Here is a 25,002-nt window from a genome sequence, read left to right as displayed (position 1 = left end):
TCCTGCCCATTTAGAAACACAATCATTTTACTTCTGCCAAAATCAGCATTAAGAATACAAATATAGGTTTGCTATTAGTATGAGCAACAGCATAAATAACTCATAATTTGCAACCAAAATGAATGAATAGCTGTCATGATATGATTTAAAAATCAATCAATAAAAGAGAAAGCAATAAGGAAATCTAAGAAAAAGGTTCTTAAGAGACAAAAGAAAGTAATGTTACAGCTGAGTTGCTTTTCTTGCCTCAGCTGTGACACTGAGATTGAAGAGCAACTGCGGAAGTGAGTGGAGGACTGGAAAGAACTGGAAAGGACATATCACTGGAAAACTGTGAGTCTGAATCAGAACAAAGAACCCCTAAAACTCTTGGTGAGCTCTTTTGAGATTTAGAAGCTGAGTCTGAATAATGTACGTAATCTCTGGTTTCCCTCATCACCTGGCATATCTGGACAAAGGATTGACAAGACACTGGTAACAAAGTGTGTAGGGTGAAATCTACCATCCTACATAGACAATCTTTTCTCTGAACAGCATGCACCTACAGTTCAAGTCTACTTTTAAGCTATTATTAGATTGAATGTCTCAAGGGTATTGGGACCGGTGTTTAGAAAGTTTAGCTGAGCTCTGGCTTTCTCATGGATTTTTTGTGTGTTTGGGGACAAACAATTTGACTCCTGTGACTTGATTATAAATATCTAAATGCAGGGAGCAAAGTTTGTTTTTCAATGAGATGCAGATGCATGAGAGGGGTGCAGCTTTCTCCACCCAGGAAAGGGTAAGGACCTGCATCTGCTTTAGTAGTGCACTTTTCACTCTCTGTTTGTTCCTTCTTACCTTTATTTGTCTCTGATACTGAATTTCCATTAATACTCAAACGTTAACTGAAGTGCATTTCTATTATATGCTTCAACTCAGATCAAAATGTCAAAATGCTGACAGAAAGTAATGTTTACTCTTAGCCACAGAGAGGAAATGCAAATGCTTGAAAATCATATCCTTGTGGAATGTCTACATCATTTTTTGCAGAGGCAAGAAATTTAAGTACTGAAGGCTTTGTCCTACAAGGAGACTGTCAATGAATAGTAATTAGTCCTTGTAAGATAAATAAATCCAAATCTCCTTCCTTGCATGCCAAATAGGGTGTTATTGCTTCAGGATGTTGGGATGCAGCTCAGTATCTGACAATATGCCATCCTAACATCTATATTGTGTTGATGCCAGCAGTCCTAAAACACTTGTGTTCACCTGTGTTCAAGGTAGTTAGGCACCGAATTATTTAATGTTGCTTATGCTTGATATTGTTATCCTATTAAGAAACACTCTGTCTATTTGATACTACAAAAACAAAAGGAAACAGCAAACAAACCAAACCAACCAGCCAATCAAATGAAAAGAACCCCCCATAACGAGCAGACAATCAAATAACAACCTCAAAATCCATCCACATTTCTTTAACTTCTGCTGTTGAAAACTGACACTGTAAAACAAGGGAGAGGAAAGATGACACCAAACCAAAATTCAACAAAAAACTGTGTCAGAGAAGATGTTCTCAGTCTGGCTGATAAATACAAGCTTTTCTGTGTTCATCTTTCTTTCAAAACTTCTACTTAACTAGTTTTTACTTTATATAAGTCAAAGCTAAAATATGTATGAAGTACAACTTATCAGTGCATAGATTTTGTCCATTCTTACCGTCTCTTGGGAACATTTCAGCTGATATCAGTGTTGTTTTTGATCCATATATGTATTTGGGTTCTGAATTGTGTGTCCTGGAAAACAGTCAATAGGTTTACTTGGTTAAGATATTATATGGAATAAGTAAGGAACTGGCACTTGAAGGAGTGCTACATTTTTATATGGATTTATATAATATTGCTTTTCATATTTATTTTTCAGTTAGTCCTCTCTTTAACACCTATATCATTATATTTCACATTAATCTGATAGTGAATTAAGAAAGAAATTTCACTCTCTTGTGATCAGCCTTACATCTTGCAACATCCATACTGAAATCACAGACTTGTGCTAGTAAGGTGAAGGGCCTGTAAAGCTTGGTTATAATATTTAAGTATTAAATAATATTGCTTAGCACTTGCACGACTTGGTGCTTTGTAATTTTCAAAGCACTTTACAAATCTTAACTAGTTGATCACAACAAATCTGTGTGGTAGGTTATGAAGGCAATGCACTGAAAATCTCCCACAGTGTGAGCTTGCTTGCATGCTCAGCATATGTGAAAAAATATCTACACAGTTATGTCACTGAAGTCACGAGTGTTTAATTTTACTGGACCATAACACTGTAACTTGCTGTGCTTCTAGTACATTAGCTTTGCTTTCTTATGGTCTGTATTGTGACCCAACATGGAATATTACCACGATTTTAAGGATACTTATTGTTACTAAAGCTCCAGGAAACAAATAAGGAGCAAAGAATGTTATCTTTCATTCAAGTGCTAATGATTGCAAAGAAAACAAAGGAAACCTCTCAACATTGAAACTCTCAGGAGAGTAAGTACCATTTTTGAGAACGTGAGTTTTATGTTATTGAGATTGACTATCAAGCCAAAGGATGATTATAATTATGGGAACTTAAGGCTTCAGAGACCCCATTTCACTTAGGAAAATGTACACTTTCCTAGTTCAAATTTTCTTTGAATTTTCATATCCCAGAAAGAAGAATATTGAATAGTTACTGCTTTAGGTTCTTTCAGGCTAAAAATTTCCTATAAAGTGGAAATACCACCTTAACTTCACAGTAATAATGCTCACTTTCTACCTTTCTACATCTGATTGCCATTTTTTTCTTTTTTTTTTTTTTGTTAGCTTTACCAGAAAACTTTTTAAAAACATTATAATTTGAATGTAACATTATAATCATGTGAAGACCAAATTCGCCAAGCAAACCTGGAAGTTATTAGCCCATGACTGCTCCATTAAAAAGAAGCTTCCAAAAAGTGAAGTCTTTCTAACACCTGGCTCAGAAAAGATACAGTGGTTTTGATTGGCAAGGCCTAATTACAAGAGAACCAGATAGCAACTATAGTTTTTGTCACAAATTAGAACAAAAGTTCCTCAGTTTTCCAGAATGGCTATAGAGTCAATGCAGTGTCATTTATATTCCCTTCAAGGCATCAGAGAAATGAATGCCATCCTTTGGCTTTCATCTCCAACTGTCTTCTCTGTGAAGCTGGTAACTTGAAAGCTGGTTCTCTGTAAGAAAGAAGCTCTATGATATTGTGAAGGCTGACCTCAATTTCTAATTTCCTTTCTGCTTCAGCATGGAGATTTTAATTTCCCTAGTTTTTACTGTTTTTTCCCATCTTTATTTGTTCGGCTTTTTTTCCACCTTTGGCAGAAAATGACAACTATGGAAGGAATAATTAGAATTCTCTGACCCTAAGGTAAAAAGTGTTGCCTGATTATTATTAAACTGCTTATCCAAGGGTAAGAGTTTCAGGCAGATCTGGCAAAGAGGAATTTCCACATGATAAGGGATGAGCAGAAAAGGTACCCTAGAAAGCAAAGGAATAAATGGATGAAACACAGGAGGAGACCTAATTAGCCAGTCTCACATGCTTGCCACTACATAATTTCAAATGCTCCAAATGGAGCCTGGTGTTCTGCAGACAAGCTAATAATTAAGTACAGAGTTGTAATGCACACGCACAAGAGGCCTGAATTAAGGTTTCACACGTAGCCTTCTGGCTTTCCCAACCTTTAGTCACTTAATTTAGTGACCTAAATCTTCTTTTAATACAGAAAAATTGTTTTTGATGAGGTCTTTTAATTGGTTAGAGAGGGGGAGTTGTTAAGAAGTGCAATTTATTATACAATTACAGATGCCTCACACTTCAAAGGAAAAAGTATTCTATTTTTATTCTGCATAAATTTGTAAATAATGATGAGTCAATAATACCTGTGTGGTGGGGTTTTTTTCTTCTCTTTTTTTTTTTCCTAAACCCCACTAAGCTACATGATTATCAGCTAATTCAAATGCATCAGAAGCAGGAAGTCTGCCAGAGCTTATAGGACTGGTAGATAATCTTGGCTATAGAGTGCCCAAAGAAGATTAGGTCCTAAAGGAAGGGCTGAGTGAATTCACTACAGTAGAGTTTTGGAAGAGTCTACATCAGAATCTTTTTCTAAGAGGCAGTTTTAATATGCTGAAAAGATTTTAAAACAAGTCAGTAATGATTTCAATACATAACTTGGACTAGATGGTATTTACACTTAAGTGATTTTTTAGGAAATTTAGGTGGTGCTGAACTATATAGCCTTTTCCTGGAATCATCCTTGGTACCTGAGGACAGAAACACAGCAGATATAATGGCATCTTGAAAAAAAATAAAAAAAATACAGATGTCTCAGACTGCTGAGGAATATCAGACCCTAGTTTGTTTTTACCAGTCAATTAGTCAATTAAGCCAACATTACATTACAGGACAAAATTAGCAAATGCATTTGGAAGAATGGAATAACAGGATACACGTCAACACAATCTTTGTAAAGCTCAGTTGTGTCTTATAAATCAGTCAAAGCTCTTTGAAGAAGTTAAGAAGGTTAATTGTGGTTTAGCCAATAGCCCTAACTGTTGGATGTCTTCATAATAAAGATCAAGAGCTTCAGCATTTATTCAAGGCTTTGATATATTTAACAGGATATTAGCTTCATATGTCTCCAGCGTAGTTTTCCTCAGTCATTCTCTTCCAGTATTGCTGTGTTTTTTTGCTTTAGGTGGACTTGTCAGACTAAAAGCAATGTGTTTTCCTGAGACACTTCAGCAATTTTGAAAAACCCATTGATACACAGTCATATTTCCACTATTCTCCTTTAATCATGTCTCCAGGTACCTTTAAAGCTGATTTTAGTCCACAAAGAACATTTAATAGTTCAGCACCTTCACAGAATCAGTGTGATGCTGTGCTGAGTTCTGTGCCCATAGCACTAGCTTGTGATGATTTTTCATGCTTCTTTCTATATTTATGTGTAACCTCATACGTAAATTACAAGCTACTGGGACAGGATGATCTATGTCCGATGTTTATGCAGCACTAAAACTACTGGGGTTCCCGCTCAGCATTCTGACATATATGGCTAAACATGTGGAAGTATAGAAACAACCTGCCATTTTCCTGCTCCCATCTCAAGCACTGAGAGGACACTCGTGCTTCAAAACCAGGCTAGCACCCACAAAACTCAGTGCGAGCTTAACCTTTAAGCGAGGGTTAATCCCCCCCCTTCTCCCTGGGAGCTTCCCCCTCTCCCCATCAGCAGCTCCGGCAGCATTCATCCTCCCCTTTTTCATTTGCAGGATGCGACGGGGGTAAGGATAAGAGTTAACATTTGGCATTCCGGGGGGCGGGGAAGGGGGGATTGGGGCCGTGCCAAGGGGGGAGGGGGGGCCCTCAGAGGAAGGCCAAGCCTTCCTCACTCCCCTTCGCTGAGGGCCCCCCCTTGGCACGGCCCGGCACGGCACAGCCAAGCACCGCCTCCGCGCCGGGATGCAGCCGCCGCCGCCCCGCTGGTGCAGGTAAGGAGCGGGGCGGGCCGCAGGGTGGGATGCTCGGAGCACAGGAATCCCCGGTGCCACCCCCCTCCCCGCAGCCCTTCGCCCCGAGGGATGGCTTCTGGGGGAAGGGAAGGGAAGGGAGGATGGAGGGCAAAAAAAAAAAAAAAAAAAAAAAAAGGAATACAAAAACGAAGAATTAAAAATGAAAAATATCAAAATAGCGCCCTGATTGCTGGCAGCTCGATGTCGGCGAACGGAGGTGATCCTCCGCCCGCCGAGCAAATGACCCTCCCCGGGACGAAAGGATTTCGAGGTGTAACTTGTCCCCCCGCCCTCCGTGCTCCCCGTGTAGCGGAGCGGGGCCGCGGTGCAGGCAGCCCTGGCATCAAGCGGCGCTGCTGGCGACGGGCTTGGCAGCAGCACTCGGGAAGGGTAGTTTTTAGGAGACGTGCGGGGAATTTGCAACAGAAATAGCAAGTTTCTCTGTGATTGCCGGGCTAATTAAAAATGAAGTACGCGCTCCGAATTGGCAAACGGTCCTAAGCAATGATCTCCGGCAATCCTGAGTCTTAATAGTTTTAACATATTTTCCACTCTCAGGTTATCCAAAATACCTAAGCGTCGCCTTTGTAAATGCACGCAGAGACCTTACTGTTGCTGAGTGTTCCGTGATTACTGAATGCTTGTAAAGGGATTTCATTCCCACTGAGGGCTGGTGGGAGCAGCGGGTGCTTGGGGAGCCGGGTCATCCACTCTTGCTCTTTGGCAAAGACAAAAGGAGCAGAATTCTTCCAGCAACACAGCTGCGTGGTTGTGGTGCACAGGATGACATTTCCTGCTGATGGAACTACTTGGGCGATGCATCCTACTGGAGTTTGTGATTTTGAGCATAAAACTTGAGAAAGAGATAAGGAAAATATGCAGTAGTCTTCGGATGAGCAATCATAAAAATCCTGTCATGACTTCTTAATACCCTGTAATAGAGCCAATGGGGGGGTTTCATTTTGGTAATTTATTTTGAATCTGATATATTGGTATATTTATGTCTGTCTATGTGCTATTTATAGAGCGCCTGCCTCTCTGAAGGAGTGCGTTTTTATTTACTGTTTTCTCTCTCACATTGTGTTTTTGTAATTGACTGTACACTGAGGTGCTTCTGTGGTGCTTGTGTAGCTTACAGAGATGTGTGTTTTGGGGAAAACAGACACATGCAGGTAGCTGTGGCTCTGCATTATAATATTGCCTCTGGCAAGGAGATTTCAAATGGGTAAAACATTATCAAACATGAATATAATGCTGAACTAAATTTGGTGAGAAGTCACTCTTCAGCATTTTCTGAGGCAAAACAAACATAAAACTGTAACAGAAGTTGTAGAATCTGTTCAGAGACTTAAATAAGCCATGAGCCAAGGGGCAGATGATAAACACTTCCCATACAAACATTCTGGTTTGCAGATATCCTGCCATCCATTCTGGATGGATGATCCAGAAGAATAATATGGGACAGCACAAACAGCATGAGGCTCAGTCCTGCAAAAAGTTATTTTCACATTCTTACCTTCAGCCATTGTTAATAATACGTTTTAGGTCAGTAAGATGACTACGGTGCACAAAGTTAAGCAGTTATCTGTGTTTTTGCAGTACCTGGATCTATGTGGACATATTTATAACTAATAATGGTTACAGAATAATCCCGTGTGGCAGAAAATTATGGCTGGAAGGTCTGCGTGGCTCTGTAATTTGTAGAGATTTAAGACATTGAATAAATACTTCTGACTTCTATATGCTCACCAAGTTAATTTTATTCATTTTTAAAATGAAAAAGAAGCTCTTTTTATTTAAAAATACTTAGGAGTGGAGACAGTAGCTCTTTTAAAACTTAAATATGTGCCTTCATAAGAGGAGACAAAAGTATTAAGAGAATTACTGGGAGAAAAGTTTAATTATTGAAAAATTGAGTAAATAATCATGTCATAGCTAGGCCTTATGTTAGAGACTGAAATTCATGGACAGAATACTGCTTTTTTTTTTTTTTCCTGGAAAACTTTAAACATAATTCATTTGGGCTAGGCACTGTATATTTTGGTTTTAGCTGTGTTACTGAAAAGTATTTATTTTTGAATATTTGTATATTAATATACACATATAGTCATTTCAGAAAAATAATTTATTTGTAGACTTCTGTTATTATAAAAAAACATTTCTAATGGTGTTACACTGTTTTTTGTAGATATTATCTCTTGTTCTCCATCATAGAATAGTTTCCTAAAAATTAATTATTAAAAAAAAGTCATTTGCATCTAGAAAGACAATGGCATTCAAATATTTTCCTAATGGAAAACTTTAGCAGTGTGTGTAGGGAATTCCAGCTCCCTCAGGGATCACCACATCATTTCCTTTCCATACTGAATAGGAAGAAATGAGTAAAGGCTTTTCTTTGCATTCAAATAGAAGGCTTAGAAAAACTAAGCTGGATAAAACAGTATTGGTATAACATAAAGACTTCAAAATGGAAAAATATTTCAGAAAAACCTCTGGAGAGTTATGTAAATGAAAGTTCATGTCTAGGGATTTTGGTAGTGGGACACTAAGCCTTCACACTGCCCAGCCCACTACAGCTTTTACTGGCTGTGTTTATGACAGTGGCCAGGCACGTTATGGCAGGTTGTGCAAATCAGTCATCGTCTGATTTTTGAGCGTTGTGATAAAACAAAAGTGTGGTGCTGTCTTTGCTCTTATTCTGATGGTCGTGAACTAGGAGTAGCTTAATGCCTAAAACTCTTTCTGCCACAGGACTTGTTCTTTTGAAACTTTATTTACACAGTATAGTGAATACTGAATACATTTGTTTACTGAATAAGAATATTTCAAAGTATGAAATCATATTTTCAGCTATAATAAACTAGGAATAATCAGGAATCGTTTATTAAAAACATTGAAAGAATCCACATCACAATTCTGTAATTACTTTAATTGGTTCAGCAATATTCTATATTTAATTTTAGGATCAAAGGTAACCATTGTTGGCCTTAGTTGGGGATCCAGTTTGGCAATGTGCTGCTTATCTTTCTGTCACTAAGATACTATGATTTAGCAGAAGATGTATCTCCGAGTAACTCAATGTCTTACTTAAATTGGTTTGTAAAACTGTTTTAATCTGGGAGGCTTTGCATTTAGCCCCAAGAACAATTTAAATACCAACAGTGGTGAGCATTATGAATGGGAGAGAAAGGAAATTTGTACTGCATAAATTAAAACTAATCCATCTGGAAATAGTACTTCAAATACCAACCCAAATCCTGTGGAAACATAAGGAATTTAAAAGGCTCTAATTCCAGAACTATAGGATGACATTAGGGAGTCAAATGTCTGTAAGTATAGCTTGGCATGAAGAGTGGAGACATACAGATAGGATACAGAGAATGACAACAATACTCGTGAGAGACCACTGAGATTGATTCATCATAAAGGGTGAAAAGTACTAAATACCTAATGCCCAAGCATTAGCTGTTGGTAAAAAAGAGACAGAAGACAAGATAACTTTAAAAGTATATGAGACACTACACTGACCAAAAAGAGGATTTAACTGCACTTAAAAGCTTTATGTAGTGTAGTACAAGGAGCTTGAGATGTTGATGCAGAGCTCTTAAGAAACAAACAAACCAACTGTAACTGTAATGGTTTCCAAGTGAAAATTAGTTTATTAGCTTTATTAATTTAGCTTCAAAATCAACCTCCTTGTTAAAGAGTAGTAAATGTATGTGTACTTTCATCTTTTAATTATTGTTGTTAAACCTCCTCATTGCTTTTTAAATATCGCATCTATATCTTCCTTGCTGTAGCTTAAGTCCACTATTTTTTGTCTGGTCTTTGCTGTGGAAAACAGCTTTTTTTTTAAACTGCTTTCCTACTCCTTTCTTGTTGCTGGATCAGTATGAAAAGGCAACAGAAGATTTGTCTAGAAAAACCCGTTTGCACCTAGCTTTTGCAACCTATGTTTTTTTCAGTTCATTAATGTAAACAGCGATCAACAGCCTTAACAAGTGTGGATTATGCAGATTATCATATTGGTTATTTGTAAAAATATTATTTGCTCCACAGAACTTACTACCACAGGAGTGATATCTGATGTACTTCTGTTGCATAGCTAATCATGGCCAGAGATGGATCCATAAGCAAAGAAAGCTTGCAAGGCAATTTGCACTTAACCTTCACAGTAAAATAGTACAAGCTCAATACATCATACACTGTTCTGCATAATTACAGAGAACTGAAAATGATTCCAAGATTCACTTTTCAAGCTGCAATTCATTTTATCACCTGTTTTCCCTCCAATTTAATCCCTTTCTTCATATTGTTCCCATTACTTTGGTCTGTGGCTGCCGAAAAGCTGGACTGCCATAGGCAAGAAGGAGTGTGCTCTCCAGACAGTGAACAGGTGGTGTATTGATGTGCCCTGGAAGGTATGAAGATGTACATAATTGCAAGTCTAGCATCATCTATTTTTGACTTTTTGGAAACCTTGTAGGAAGGTACCTTCTTTGCCTGGAGATGGGATGTATATTTTCCTGTAGTAGGAAAGACGAACTGACATTTAAAGGGATTTCCACATGACATAACTAACACTCCTTCTTTCAGTGTTTTTAAATAGCAAAAGGTTTGTGTTTGTCCATTGTTGTCTTTGCTGAATGCTACTTATAGACAGAATGGCGTTTGTACCTAATGAAATAATTCAGCTGTGTACATTATGACCCCAAATGCAAAAGTGCAAGGGAAATATTAAATGATTGACTGATCAAAGAACAGGATGTGGAGTGAATAGTACTAGATGTTGAGTGGAGAATAAAACTAACAAAAGAAATATGATGGTGAATGGTTGCCATTTGGAATAATGGGAATTTGAATCATAAACTTTTTCTTTAGTTCAGGACCTTGAAAGAAAAGTCTCTCTGCTTTCAGTCTTTCATTAGAGCAAGATTCTATTTATCAGAAAGTATAATTATAGTGATTTTATTTCAATTAATGAAGTTATTTTAGAATTCTAGCTTCACACTGAACATTTTGAATGACACTGATTCTAAGTTTGTCTCAGATCTCTGTTTTTCACTTCAGTTTGCCAAATTTTACTGGAACAATGCTACTGAATCAGAAGTTCAGTTCAGTAAGGTTTTAAACACACTGCGTGGCCTTCCTCTTGCTTTGATTTCACACTGTGCATTTTCATGGGATTGTTGCTGTTCACGCGTGGGTGAACTTAATTACCAGAGCTGTTAGCCTTAAGAATACTGTCTGTCTTCTACTGGATCCATTTGCTTAACTTGGATTGCATCTAGTTTAACAATTCACAGCAGGATTTCTTTTATTCTGTTTCATTAGCCTTCATTTACTCGTAAGTCTGTTTTACATAATGATTCATATCTAAAATCATACTCCTGTTTGTTGCCTTTATTAATGAAATAAAGCACTGTAAGTTAGAATGGCCATTACTACTGTGCTTTATAAAATCCGTCTTTAGAGCAAGGCAGAGTATGACGAAGAAAACTGGTCACGTTTCGAGGAGTGTTGTGATGTTTTGCAGTTGCTTCTTTCCATTGGCTGTACATGTACCTTCTCCATAGCTACTTATATTTGAATTAAAAGATTGGTAAGTTGTAAGCAAGCTGGCAGTTAACTGGAAGTATTGCTCATCATTATGGACAGTTCTCCCTGTCCTGTAGGAGGAGGCACAGGAGTCAATAGGATTTTCTCACTCTTTACCCAGTTGTTAGTATTGGCTATAGCTGCTATTGTTATTGCTGGAGAGCAGAGTAGTGTGGGAAATAGGTCTGCCTTTGTAGTTATACTGTTCTGTATTTAAAGTTATTATTTAAATTATTACACCCATAGCTGCTGTTGCATGCGTAACCAAGATTTGTGTTGCTGTAGCAACACGAAGAGACAACTGTGCTGAATTTCATAGATCTTTGGAGTAGGAGGTCTCCTAATCCAAAGCGGGATTGAGAATTCCCATCAGTTTGTGAAGAGCTTAGCTAAGAGGAGCCCTCATTAAGAGACTGAAATATTTCATATTGGATGCTCAGGCTGAACTGAATAAGTTTCTGCTATTCATCAGAGGGTTAGAAAGAACAGGTGGCTGCGAGAGACAGAAGTAAAGGAAAGCCTGTGGTTCAAATTAATAAAGAGCAATTGATTTGAAGAGAAATAGGAGAGATGCAGGATTTGATGCCTAGAATGAAAATCATAGGATGCTTCCAAAAGGCCAGTGACAAAAAGTTTGTAACATGGCCTGGATATTGTGATTGTCCTGGCCATAGAGGAAGTCATGGGAAGAACTGAGTGTGAGACAGTTGAAGACTTCACAGTGTTATGCATCAATTTAAAACAGTGGTGAAATAACGTGTGGTAAGGTAGGCAGAGAATGATGTGAAAATCTTTGGTTTAAGTGAAGTGAACCTGAAGTGAATGAGAAGGGTTATATGGGATTCAGAAGAAAGGAAGGTATGGAAAGCTTTGGGTGCAGACAGAGTTTTTGAACTGAACACCGCCTCCTGCATTTCAGTATTAGGTCACTTCTTGTATCTGAGATGCAGGAACTGTTTTGACCTCTTGAGACAAAGGTATTTAATGCAATTAGCCAAATCACTTCCAAAACCCACAAAAATTACTAGGAAAAAAAATCCTGACTTTATAAAATGTTGTAAGCTGGGGTCATTAATTTTCTGTGTTTTCATTTCAAGGTAACATAGTTAAATGCATTTATCACTTCAGCAGTAATTTAAAAAGTCCAAGCAACATGCCTTTCCTTAAAGCTATGCCCTTGTGAAGTTAATTGTTTAAACAGTTTCAAAATGTTCATGGCAGAGGAAGAAATTAGGTTCCTCTAGATTTGGAAAACTTTTAGTGAGATGTGTAGTTATAAAAGTATATATGGTATGTGAGTACAATTACTTCTACACTCTGTGAAGCTGTGATTTTTAGGTGTTTTTTTTTCTTCTTTTATTTGTTTTAATAAAGAAAAACAAACCAGCTGTGTAGGAAAGAGCCAAAGAACCTGTTTACTTTCAGTCATTTTTGTTCATATGCCACAGTTCCATGTGATGGGCTGATGAGCTGTTTCCCCGCAAGATCAACAAGAACTACACTGCAGCTTTCATCTATTATTTTCTCTTCATAGGTCATACACAACAAGGGCCTGTTGTAGTCCTGTTGTGAGTGAACATAGATGAACCAGGAGGCCCTGGCAGAGGAGAAAATCCTACTCTTCATTATCCTAACTGTTAGAGTCCCATGTATCTAGAGCTGCTTTCCTGTTCTGGGAACTTCCTGCAGTCACCGAGCAACTGGCTGCTAGTTCACAGTACCCTTCCTGCTCTTGCACCTAGCCTCTGCACGAGCCCTTTGGCAGCTGTATGAGCTACCACAAAAGCAAATAAAGAACTGAGGGTGAGGAAAGTGTGTCCATAATTCCCTTCCTTTGCTCTTCCTTTCTCTGGCTAATTGGGTAGCTTCCCGGTAAACTGAGTAGAGCAGATGCTAAAGCAGTGGGATTTCTGGAAATCTTACATTTTCACTACCTCCTTTGCAAAACAGTTGTTCCCATTGTCCTGGAAGTCACAAGATAGGTTTTGGATAGACTGAACATTTTCTACAGTTTATGTGCAGCAGAGATTTTGTCTGATATTTTTAAGGCAAAAAGGTTGTAATGATTGTTCTGTTTACAAAGAAAAATTTGAGGTACTGTCATTGGCTTGCAAAGTTATGTAGTTCAGAGTTTTATGTCTTCATTGACATCAGGCTTGTGTAATACTGGTACATATGTGCACCAAGTCTGTCTCCCTAGGTTTCTTGCCTTTTGTGAACAGTGAAATGAAGAGGTCTATTGCTAGGACATTTCCGTGCTGTGCTGCAAAGTAAATCCTGTCAGGGTTAAGGGCTTTGACTGGAAAGTCAAACTGGCAAATCTGATTTCATCAGATGACTTAATTGTCTGTAAAATATATGTAATCAGCAGGAATGGAAATTGTAATGAAATGATAAGTGAAATTATTTGTATTTTGGTAATGTTATTCTAAGATTATAGCCGAATTATTATCTTGATAGCATTTATGAATTGTATCTAAAAATAATAATCTCTAATACAGTGCTGTGGTGCACTCTTGCATGTCCATTACAGAACACTCAGTCTCAGAGAATGAGAAAGTTCAGGGCTTGTGATTCTGTGGAAAACAAAGCTAAATTTCAGTCTATAGTGGGATTTAATATAGACGTTTCACACACACACACAAAAAAATGTAGTAGAATATTGCGTCAGTAGGGAACTGCTTACCATCTTCTATGTCAAAGTCCAAGTTGGCTTTTGTGTTTAACATGTCCAAATTAAGCTTTGGTTCAGACAGCTACTTCTGTAGTTGTCATAAACTGAAATTTCTGTAGCATTTGGAAATCGCTTTGAATTGCTGTTTTTTGTTGTTGTTGTTGTTTTGTTTTTTTTTGTTGTTTTGTTTTCTATTTGCTTGTTTTAACAGCTGCAAAGACTGAATGAACAGTTTTGAGTAGAAGGATAAAAACACCTGTAAACACTGAACCACATAGTAACCAACAGGAAATATAAGATAGAGCAAGAAGCATACAAAATGACAAAAGAAGAAAAATAATTGCTAGTCTTTGGAATTTCTACTTATAAACAGAGCATTTCTGGGCAACTGAACAACAGAATAGAGTAAATTTCAAGGTAGAGAAGAAAGATAACTGCAAACATGAAACACCCAAACTGTTTTATTTAAGAATCAAATAAGAAGAAAAGAATGGGCTTTAGACTGTAAGGAATAATTACTTGAAATTGCTGCAACTAACCTATCCTATTTAATAACATAACTTGAATTAGAACTCTATTACTCAGTTACTTCTGGCACATGTGATTTCATTTCAAGTCGGTATTTCCAGTAGTATCTGCTTTTCTTGTTCAGTCTGTTACAGTTTTCTGCTCCTCAGATTAATGCTGAAATTTTGGCTACTGGGAATTTGCTATTCTATTGCTGAGTTTTTTGCACATATATGTATACACATATGCATGTGTTTTTGTGTTTATATATGTATATATTTAGCTAGTAAAAGCTCGACTAATGCATCATAAAAGAAAAGTGTGGATCAGGCCAGAAAAATGAAATAGGTGTTGTGAAGACATTGAGCATAAATGTTTTGAAGAGAGCTATTATATGGACAGTGTATAGAGAGTTAGTATATGGGTACTATAGCTTGAATAGCCCACTGGGACATTTTGTCCTGACATAGCAGGCTACATAAACCAGTGAGATGGCTATAATCTTTTATACTATTCTTGTAAGTGCTCACATGCACGTAACATAAAGCACATACATGTTTACTTTGTTGTCACTGGAATTAATTCCCAATTTCTAAATTAAGAAGGTAGTGTTTGCAGGAGAAGTATTTTGAATGAAATGAAGATGGTCAAGCAAGGGTGGAGAAATCCTGATTTTATTTTTTATTTTTATTTATTTTTTTTTTTTTTATGAAAATCCTAGCCAACTCATCACTTCTAAGGGGTGGATAAACATCACAACTGATTTAAACATGATTTAGGGACTTTGGTTTCAGGATCTAGGCTATATTAAAAAAAAAAAAAACACCATTATAACAGCTTGCCTATCTACTTGCTGGAGAGTGTTCTTAACTTCCTGGTTCTCTGCTCCTGCTGAATGCGTGCTCTGTTTGGTAACAAATAAGCTCTTACCACACTGATCAAATTACTTAGGAATGTGCATATTGCTGAACAGTACATGCAGTTATATAATGCTCCTGAAGGAAAATGATAAATTCAAAATTTTTCTTGACATTTATGAAATAAATCCAGATCATTTGATTAAAGAACATTTTATAAATATGACAGCTATTAGATGGCTGTAATGGTTTTATAAAAATAAGCTTACAAGTTCAGGAATTATGCATGTCTATAAAATACAGTTAAAACAGTTCATTTTCTGTTGTATATAATCTTCATTATACTTTCAGGATGGAACATGAGGCTACCCAGCTAGAAAAGCAGCATGTGCATAGTGTGTATGAAAATACAGCTGCCTACTTTAATGATCTGCAGAGCAAAGCATGGCCTCGTGTGAGAAACTTTCTGTTGGAGCAAAAGCCTGGCAGTCTTGTTGCTGACATAGGTAAGCCATTCCCTGGAGTAGCATGAAATATTGTCCATAAACTTTATTAGTTTATATATTAATCACATATATTCTCTACAGAAAAAAATATATATTTATTAAGAGATTGCTTTGAAATTGTTTTTAAACCGTATTAGATGTGATTTGCCATTTATTTTATTTCTTTGACCATGTACCAGGCAGTGAGTAAATACTATTTTTACCTTATTTTGATGGAGCTAAGCTTTAATCTACCAGTTTCCTCGCAGACTTAATGTCCAGTGACTCCCCTGCACCTTTTTTTTTTTAAATGTATCAATAGCTCAGTTATTTCATGTTTCAGTTTCTTTAGGTCTCTTGGTTTAAATAGAATCATAGAATCACTCAGGTTGGAAAAGAATTTAAAGATCATTGAGTCCAACCACAACCTTAACCATACTACCCTAACGCTACCAACCCTTCGCTAAATTGTGTCCCTGAGCACCACATCCGAATGGTTTTTAAACACATCCAGGGATGGTGACTCCACCACCTCCCTGGGGAGCCTATTCCGGTGCTTAAGAACCCTTTCTCTAAAGAAATGTTTCCTGATATCCAACTAAACTTATCCTGGTACAGCTTCAGGACATTTCCACTCGTCCTGTCACCTGTCACCAGTAAGAAGAGACCAACCCAGCTCTTGCTGTAAGCTAGATATTGGAAGAGAGCAGCCTCCTTTTCCCCAAATACTGCTGGTCTGCAATGTGTAACTTTTCATTTGTTTTAAAACTCCTCCTATGACGGCTTTAGCAACATTCTGGCATGTCTGCTGTTAAAAAAAAAACACAACAAGAAACAAAAGTTATGAGAATATCCCTATGCTCCTAAATATGGATAATGAAATCTCGATTTTTTTTGCTATGGCCTTGTCTTTCCTACATGTTCAGTCGATGTCTTGATTTTCTGCTGCACCTACAGATATTTTAAGGTTTACGAGGTCCTGAAACTTGCTTTGTGTATGTGTCATTGCAGACTAGATGCTCTTTTGCATCACTGGATTTCTCACTGTTAAAAGGCATTTAACACAGCACAGTGCAAAATAAATTATACATCTGCCTTATTCTTTCAGAGAAAAATATCTTTGAAGATTTTGTCTACCATAATAAAAGGATAATATATAGTTCTACTGATGTCAGTCAGTCCTCAAAAAAAATACTAGACTTGTATTATTTTGGATATGTATCTTTTGTGCATTGGCACAGTTTTCACTAATAATCTCAGGACATACCTGTGGCATCCACTCATTTGACAGTCGGGTTAACATGGTATTTTTTCAGCCAAAATTTTTTCTCACATCAATAAAAGTCATTGAAACCTTTGCTGAAGTTCTTTGAGGCTTTATAAGCAGGTGTCATAACTGTTGCTTAAAGCTTAAGATCACACTATTACAGTTTCAGCTGAAGTAATCTGAATGCAGGTAAAACATTTGGACAGAAAGCAAATGCTTACAATTGCCAAGAAAAGTATTCCCATGAAGGTACTCAAGGTATCTCCTCTTATGGGATTTAATAAGACTGACAGAAATCTGACAGCAGTGTTTATTTCTACCATGCATTTTGAGAGGAGGTCTAACAGTAGCACAGACATTTTCAAAATAAGATGTTCTATTGATAATTTCTTTTTTCTGTTTAATACCACCTTTTATTAAAATATTTTCTATGAAGCATTATAACAGTAGCAGAATGAAATACCATTTTGCATAACTGCCTTATTATTGTTCATTCAACAGAATAAATGGCAAGAGCATAGCTGTTGTTAACAGCTTCATGAAGGAATCTACTCTCCTTGTGACTCATTTAAAAGTGGATCTGCTGTAAATGTTGATTTTTGGAGTACTAGGAGTGTTATCACTCTATGGCTTCATTCCAGAGTAAAGTACTTCAGAAAACACTGTGATTAAAAAGCAATCCACTGAAAAACATGTATGTAGCAACTGAATCTTCTAAATGAATACACATTTGACTTAATGTGTTCCTTCTACAAATATGTTTGATTTTGCTCTTTTTTCAGCACAGAAGTGTTGTGCTGTTCTCCAGCAGCTTCTGTCCTGTCTCTCCAGATAATGTTGCGCATTAACATCAATGACAGCAGCAGTGCTGCAAGAAGCAGTGACATTTCTAAAGATAACTCCAGGCCTTTAAACTGAATTACCAGTACAGGCATAGCTCTCTTTGCCAAACTGCTACCCCGCTGCTTGACTGTCAACTTCCAGAAATTATTTTTCACTACTGACCCATAACTACAATGAACGTTTTCAAATCTAATTTTGCAATATTCCTGTTATGCATATGGTAGTGGAGAAAACTCAGAAAAAAATCAACTTAATATAGCACAGTCCTTTAGAACACATACGTTTATGTAGAAGTTATTCTGGGACTTTCTTTACATTTACATGTGTTACAATGCAACAGAACAAAGGCAGAAAGAGAATGTGCCCTCACCATGGCAAGTATTGTTATGAATGTTATTTTCAAGTCTGTATCTCTAGTTGAAATGTTCCTTCCTGGCTTGTGCCAGTTACAGATATGGTTTAGGATTTCTTACAGAGAAAACCTTTCCTCTGCCATGCAGACACAGAATCACAGAATTGTAGGGGTTAGAAGGAACCTCTAGAGATCACTGCGTCCAACTCCCTGCCAAAGCAGCTCCCAGCATGCACATGTATGCATCCAGGCAGGTCTTGAACATCTCCAGAGAAGGAGACTCCACCACATCTCTGGGCAGCCTGTGCCAGTGCTCCATCACCCTTACTATGAAGACGTTTCCAGGCAAATTTGTGCATAACTTCCTGTGCCTCAGTTTGTGGCCATTTCCCCTTGTCCTATCACCACACACTGCTGAGAAGAGTCCAACTTCATCCCATTGCCTCTTGCTCCTTAGATATTTATAGACACAGGTCAGATCCCCCCTGAGTCTTCTTTTTTCAGGACTGAACAGACCCAGGTCTCTCAGCCTTTCCTCATAAGAGAGGTGTTTCACACCCTTCATTATCTTTGTAGCCCTCCACTGGGCTCTTTCCAGGAGATCCCGGTCCTTTTGGTACCAGGGAGGCCAGAACTGGAAACAATACTCCAGGTAATGCCTCACCAGGGCAGAGTAGAGGGGGAGGATCCACCTCCCTCGACCTGCTGTCCACGCTCTTTTTAATGCACCCCAGGATGCGATTGGCCTTCTTGGCCACCAGGGCGCACTGCTGGCTCATGGCCAGCCCGTCATCCACCAGATCCTGAGTCCCTCTCCTCAGAGGTCTCCTCCAGCAGGTCATCCCCCAGCCTGTACTGGTGCATGCAGTTATTCCTCTCTAAGTGCAAGACTCTATACTTGCTCTTGTTAAACCTCATCTGGTTCCTTTCTGCCCAACTCTCCAGCCTGCCCAGGTCTCGCTGAATGGCAGCACAACCTTACGGCACGTCAGCCATTCCTCCCAGCTTTGTATGGTCAGCAAACTTGCTGAGGGTGTACTCTATCCCCTCATCAAGGTCATTGATGAAGATGTTGGATAGGACCGGACCCAGCACCAACCTCCTTCTGGCTGGGTCTGGGCCAATGAGTTCCTCCTTCTCCCCAGCTCCCTCTGAGTGAGATGTACTGGAGAGGTACTGGGTGGTATTTAGCAGAGACTAGGGAAGTACTTGGCAGAGAGATTTGTTTTAGGTCACTAAAAAGTCATTGCTCTAAGATATACAGTAGTGACTGCAGGGGACCATTCATTCCTCCTCCCACCTGAATGTAACTTTCTTCCCAGATAACTGCACGTAGCCTAGTATTGTACAGGGCTATGCAGTGCGTGTTTTTATTGGTGATAGTTGTACTGTTACGTTCCCAATGGTGTAAACAAGTTATTACAAACAGTCCAAATGAATCTTGCAGGAGTTGGGCTAGTTGGACACGTATTTTCAGGAAACCTTATAACTAGAAAAGAAAAAGCACTCTCAGCCTCATTCCCCATTGTTTTCACCACTTTGGGAGTAACAGATAGTGTTCAAAACATACAGCTTCTGATTTAGTAAAGAGTATTCTTTTCTTTAGGTTGTGGAACGGGAAAGTATCTCAGTGTCAACAGTCAGGTGTACAATCTCGGCTGTGATTACTGTGGACCTTTGGTAGAAATTGCAAGGAAGAGAGGTGAAGAAGTTCTGGTTTGTGACAACCTTAACCTTCCCTTTAGGGACCACTGTTTCAATGCGGTCATTTCCATTGGAGGTAAGACAGCATACATTCATTCTGCCTCTCAGCATGTACATACTGGTTTTGATCATTTTCTTTCTGACTGTCTTTAGTTAAATTTGTTTTCAAAATATTCCCTTAGAATCACAGCACATGTTACTGAAATTAATGTAACAGAAGTTTAAAAATTTAGGTCCATTGCACAGACGTGCTGTTGACAAGGGGAGTATTTGTATCATTTGTTTATATGTGGTCTTGATCATTCTGTGAAGAAAAATTTCTTTCCAAAATGCATTTTAAACAAGTGAAAACATAGAATCATAGAATGAATCACAGAATGGTTTGAGTTGGAAGGCACCTTTAAGGTTAGCTAGTTCCTACCCCCCTGGTATAGGCAGGGACACCTCCATCTAGACCAGGCTGCCCAAAGCCCCATCCAGCCTGGCTTTGAATGCTTCCAGGGGTGGGGGCATCTACAATGTTGCTGGGCAACCTGTTCCAGTATTTCACTATCCTTGAAGTAAAGAATTTCTTCCTAATATCTAGGAAAATCTACCCTCTTCCAGTTTGAAACCACGTTTCCTCATCCTGTCACTACCTGCCCTTACAAAAAGTCCCTCCACAGCTTTCCTGTAGACCCCCTTCAGGTACTGGAAGAAAGCATATAAACATGGCCATTTATAGTTTCAACATATTATGTGGTCAAAATATACTTTTGCATAAAAGTATAGATCTGGTTTTTTTTCTTTTTTTTTTCATTAAGATCTGTTTTGACCTGCAAATATATTGAAATAGAAAAAACTTCTTAGAAAGCAAGAACTTGAAACTCATATTAACTATTATGTATATACAAATTTCTCTTACATGAAATCAAAATGTAGAACTGTTCAAATGCCTGCCAAGTGAAGAATCTTAATGTCTTACCTCCTCTGACTTCTGTTTGTGAAAATGTTGCTCATAATTTGAGAAGTAAAAACTGGAAAAGGGTAGATGAAGAGGAATAGTCAGAGTACCCAGTTACAATCTAAGTTTTTGACTCAATTCTAGCTTGAACTTTCTTCAGGTTGTTTTACTGCATGAGCAAAAATATAAAATGGAAAATTATTATTGGTAGTAATCAACAAAGTACTTAGTCTATTACTGAAAAGTATTTTAAAATATGTATTTAAAAATATGTATTATACATAAGCACAAAATTTTAAAGGGAAGAAATATAAACCAATATGTGACTGGTATGTGTACTTATTTGCTTTTACATTGACTATTTAAAATAATTTTCAGCTCTATCTAAATATCAGGTCTTATGGCATAATTTCAATGCTATCAGATCAGCTGACTTTAAAGGATAGCCTACTTATTTAATATTTATACCAATTTAAGGCCTGACAAGATTAAAAGTTCATGTAGTATTTTTGTACTTTCAGCAGTAATAGAATTCAGTCCCTCTTGAACAGAGACATGATATGGCTGTATCCATCTAATTCTAAATAAAGTTGTTTTTATCCCATTCTGGATAATGGCAAGTATTTGTGTGCAGAATCAAATACCCTTCTTGGTTTCACTGGTATTCTCCTCTTTATAGGATTTCTATTTCTGTAGAAGTACCAGAATGACTGTGTAATTCTAACCATAAAGAATATTCATTCTGTTGAATGAATTGCTTAGCTAGAGCTTGCTGATTAGCCCCTTATTCTGGTGAACTAACCTCACATGCTTATGCTGTCAATTTGATACCATTTTACAGGAGGTTCAGTGTTGGCATATAACCTACCTCCATTATGAGAGAAAACATGTTTTTTTTTCCCCATCTTATTTAATAGTGTTGATTTTTTTTTTCCAGTTAGGAGGAGCTGGAAAGAAACATTGAGCATATGGAAAACTCTCTGCAGTTTTCTGTGAGATGCTTTTGAAGGCCTAGTTAATATCAACTGCCAAGGAAGTTTTCCTTGGCATACGGTAAAAAAAGTTCATTTTTCCCCTTGGTAACATAATCACTGTTTAGAATGAAATCAGGGCTATCTGGACACACTTTTTGTAACTGCAACGTTGAAATAATCTTTCTGCAAAAATTGGCTATTCTCAAGCAGCACACATAATCTAATTTTTCTGAAGGTATGAAGATGACTTCAGTTGAGAATATTAATAATTAATATATTTTGATATATAGGTAGATTGAATGCTTATGTGAAGTAGCTGCTTACAGGTCCACCTGAACTGAACTGTGGAATCAGTCCATATGTCATTGATTTAAATCACATCTCACAATCTGATGATGTAAAGAACGACTTCACCAACATGACTAATCTCAGTCCAAGTTAATGTTTTTGAGAGTTTAGAGAGCAAACCGCTTACTTAGCTGTTCTCTGGCTGTTGAAATGGTTCTTTCAGGTGAGTAGGAATCTATAAACAATGTGGAAATCTTGAAACAGCTTCATTTCATGTTACAGTAAAATTCAGAAATTATCCTGGAAAGAAAACTCAGCCACAGTGATCAATAGTTTTATTTTGACTTTGACTTTTTTTAAGTATCATAACAGAATGTAAAAAAAAAAGAAAGTAAAAAAGAAAAATCATAATTATCGTGAATGAAAATGGAGCCTGAGACACTCTTTTCTCATCTTTCTTCCTCCAACATAAACATTGAAAGGATATATTCCTTTGAATAAGGAATAACATAAAATAAACATGTAAGAGAAATGCCTTTCTACAGAATTAATGCACTGGAAAATGTTTCTGTTTAATTTTTCTGAATAGCTCTTTTGAAAGCACATGAAAATCTTTTTCATGAGCATCTTTTCACCAATTTTTTTTTTCTATATTTGTTACATGAAGAAGGAATTTGTGTTTCCTGTTAAGATAAGTCTCAAGTGTGCTCCAAACCCTAAAGTCAAACTTAATATTACCTAACTCAACCAAAGGCCAGTCATTTAAGGGAAAGCTATTCATAGTGTTTTCTTTTACGGGTGATGCAGAGAAACGGAAACTCTGGCTTATGTGCCTGACTTATCTCAGACTCCTATTTTGTGATCAGATGAATGTCCTCCTTTGGGATTTGCCTGTTTTTATCCATTGAGTATGAACATTAAAGAGAGCATTCTAGGGTAAACTTGTGCTGCAGAACCAATAAATTCTTCAGCGTTGCAGACTTGCAGCGGGTGATGATTGTGATATGGCAACTAAAATGATTAAACGCATAGAACAAGTTGAAGAAAAAAATGCTTTGTCCTTACTCATATTCAATACATGTCTTTCCTTTTCCATAGTGATCCATCATTTCTCAACTAAACAAAGAAGAATCAAAGCAATAAAGGAAATGGCAAGAGTATTGATGCCTGGAGGCCAGATGATGGTTTATGTTTGGGCTATGGAACAAAAGAATCGTCGCTTTGAAAAACAAGATGTATTTGTTCCCTGGAACAAGGCCTTGTGCTCACGGCATTTTTCAGAATCAAATCAATCTGGAGATAAGGGAGAGTTTGTGCATCCAGTAAAGAGCCAAGATATGTACCCTGCAGAGGTACTGAGCTCTGATTACAGCTACCAAACAAATCTGCAACCAGAAACTGATTCAAAACATCCACACAGTACAGACCATTGTCTATCCAGAGCCTGCTGCATGAAAATTTCTGATGAAGAAAATAGATTTTACAGCGCTCTTGGAAGATCTTTCCGCTCGTGGTTTTTCTCCAGATCCCTTGACGAATCAGCCCTCAGAAAGCAAACTGAAAAGTTGAAGCCTCTGAAGAATGAAGGAGAATGGACAAACAGTACCGTGCCCATTCAGCACTCACGACACTGCAGTTTGGATTTAGGTCACCACAGGGCACTGCTGAAAGAACAAAGTTTAGATGATGATGATGTGTTTGTAGAAAGCTCACCTGTCAAAAAACTACCATGGTCACAAGCCATACGTGCACTGAAGGATTTGAATTTAAATGGAGGTCACCAAAGTGCAGCTCAGAGCAAGAGTGAAGAAGCTGCATTTATAAATGGCCCAGTGGAAGACAAGGATTACAGCTGCTACTGTAATAAAGATGATGCTGTTAAGTCTAACGCCAGCAAGTTTTTCAAAAGAACTTCAACAACTGACTCCACTGACTCCGCTTTGGATTCAGCAGTGTCTGTTGGGGACCAAAGTGATGACACACTGGATACAAAAGCCTTCATGCGTTATTATCATGTTTTTCGAGAAGGGGAGCTGTGCTCTCTCATAGAAGAGAATGTGCCTGAGCTTCTGATAGTTTCCTCCTGCTATGACCATGGAAACTGGTGCATTATTGCAGAGAAAAGAGTACAATAGCTGTAGCCAGGACAAAACACTTCAGTGACTGAGGATTTTAAGCTGCTCCTTGTGTTCTTGTGATTGTCCAGTGTGACATGGAATTTGAATCCCTTGTAGTCATGTGCCATTCATTCCTGAGTTTGTTACATATGTAAATATCTAATGCAAAGCCTATATATAGGAATGTAAGTGGCAAACAATATTTATGTTTTGTTAAACTTTTATGAAGTTAAAAATGAAGAGTTTTATATTGCTTTTAGCAAATAATTGTGTTTTTAAATATACTTTTCTATTGAAAAATAAAACTTTTTTATAAGACAAGGAAAGGATCAGGGCATCTTTTATGAGAAATATCCTTGCAGTAGGACATTGGGGTTTTGTTCTTGAAATGCTTAAAATATGTGACATTATTCCCTGTTCTTGAAGTTGTATGAATAGAGACATAGACACGTTTTGGAAGACATTTGACTGGATACTGCTTGAGTGCAAGCAGCAGAACTGGGAGCAAGCATGGTGATAGTGCTACCTAGTTTGGAGTAGTGTTGTTAGTGGGCAATATTATGTACAGAGCAAGCTTTGCATCTTCTGTCATTTGTGATTGGTGTTTCAGAGTAAATGGCAGAATGAATTCTGAACAGCACTTTGGATTTTTATTTTGAAAATAACTAAATTTGTGTCTCAGTTGCAAGGTAGGTTCTGCATGTTAACTCTCACTTTATTTCCTTTGCTGCAGGTTTTTGCTGGTTACAAGTCAAAGGGGTTAGTGAGAATATCAGTACTAAGTAAAGGTTACAAAATCCCATCTCTCTTTTTTTTATTAGCTTGTGTAGCTAAGAT

General features: G+C 37.6%; 1 protein-coding gene across 1 annotated transcript; it reads left to right on the top strand.

Moving 5' to 3' along the window:
* The first annotated feature begins 259 nt into the window (after positions 1–259).
* TRMT9B (tRNA methyltransferase 9B (putative)) lies at positions 260–24,492 on the top strand. The gene is made up of 4 exons (XM_065736121.1): positions 260–333; positions 15,544–15,698; positions 19,746–19,919; positions 23,147–24,492. The coding sequence occupies exons 2-4, from the start codon at positions 15,545–15,547 to the stop codon at positions 24,181–24,183; spliced, it is 1,365 nt and encodes a 454-aa protein (XP_065592193.1). The 5' UTR covers positions 260–333; position 15,544; the 3' UTR covers positions 24,184–24,492.
* The last annotated feature ends 510 nt before the right edge of the window (positions 24,493–25,002 follow it).

Source organism: Cyrtonyx montezumae, unplaced genomic scaffold (assembly GCF_038088225.1).
Source record: "Cyrtonyx montezumae isolate F1298 unplaced genomic scaffold, pur_monq_1.0 scaffold_2, whole genome shotgun sequence".
NCBI classification, from domain to species: domain Eukaryota; kingdom Metazoa; phylum Chordata; class Aves; order Galliformes; family Odontophoridae; genus Cyrtonyx; species Cyrtonyx montezumae.
The sequence above is the reverse complement of the archived record's forward strand: the minus strand, read 5'-3'. Positions and strand labels throughout refer to the sequence as shown.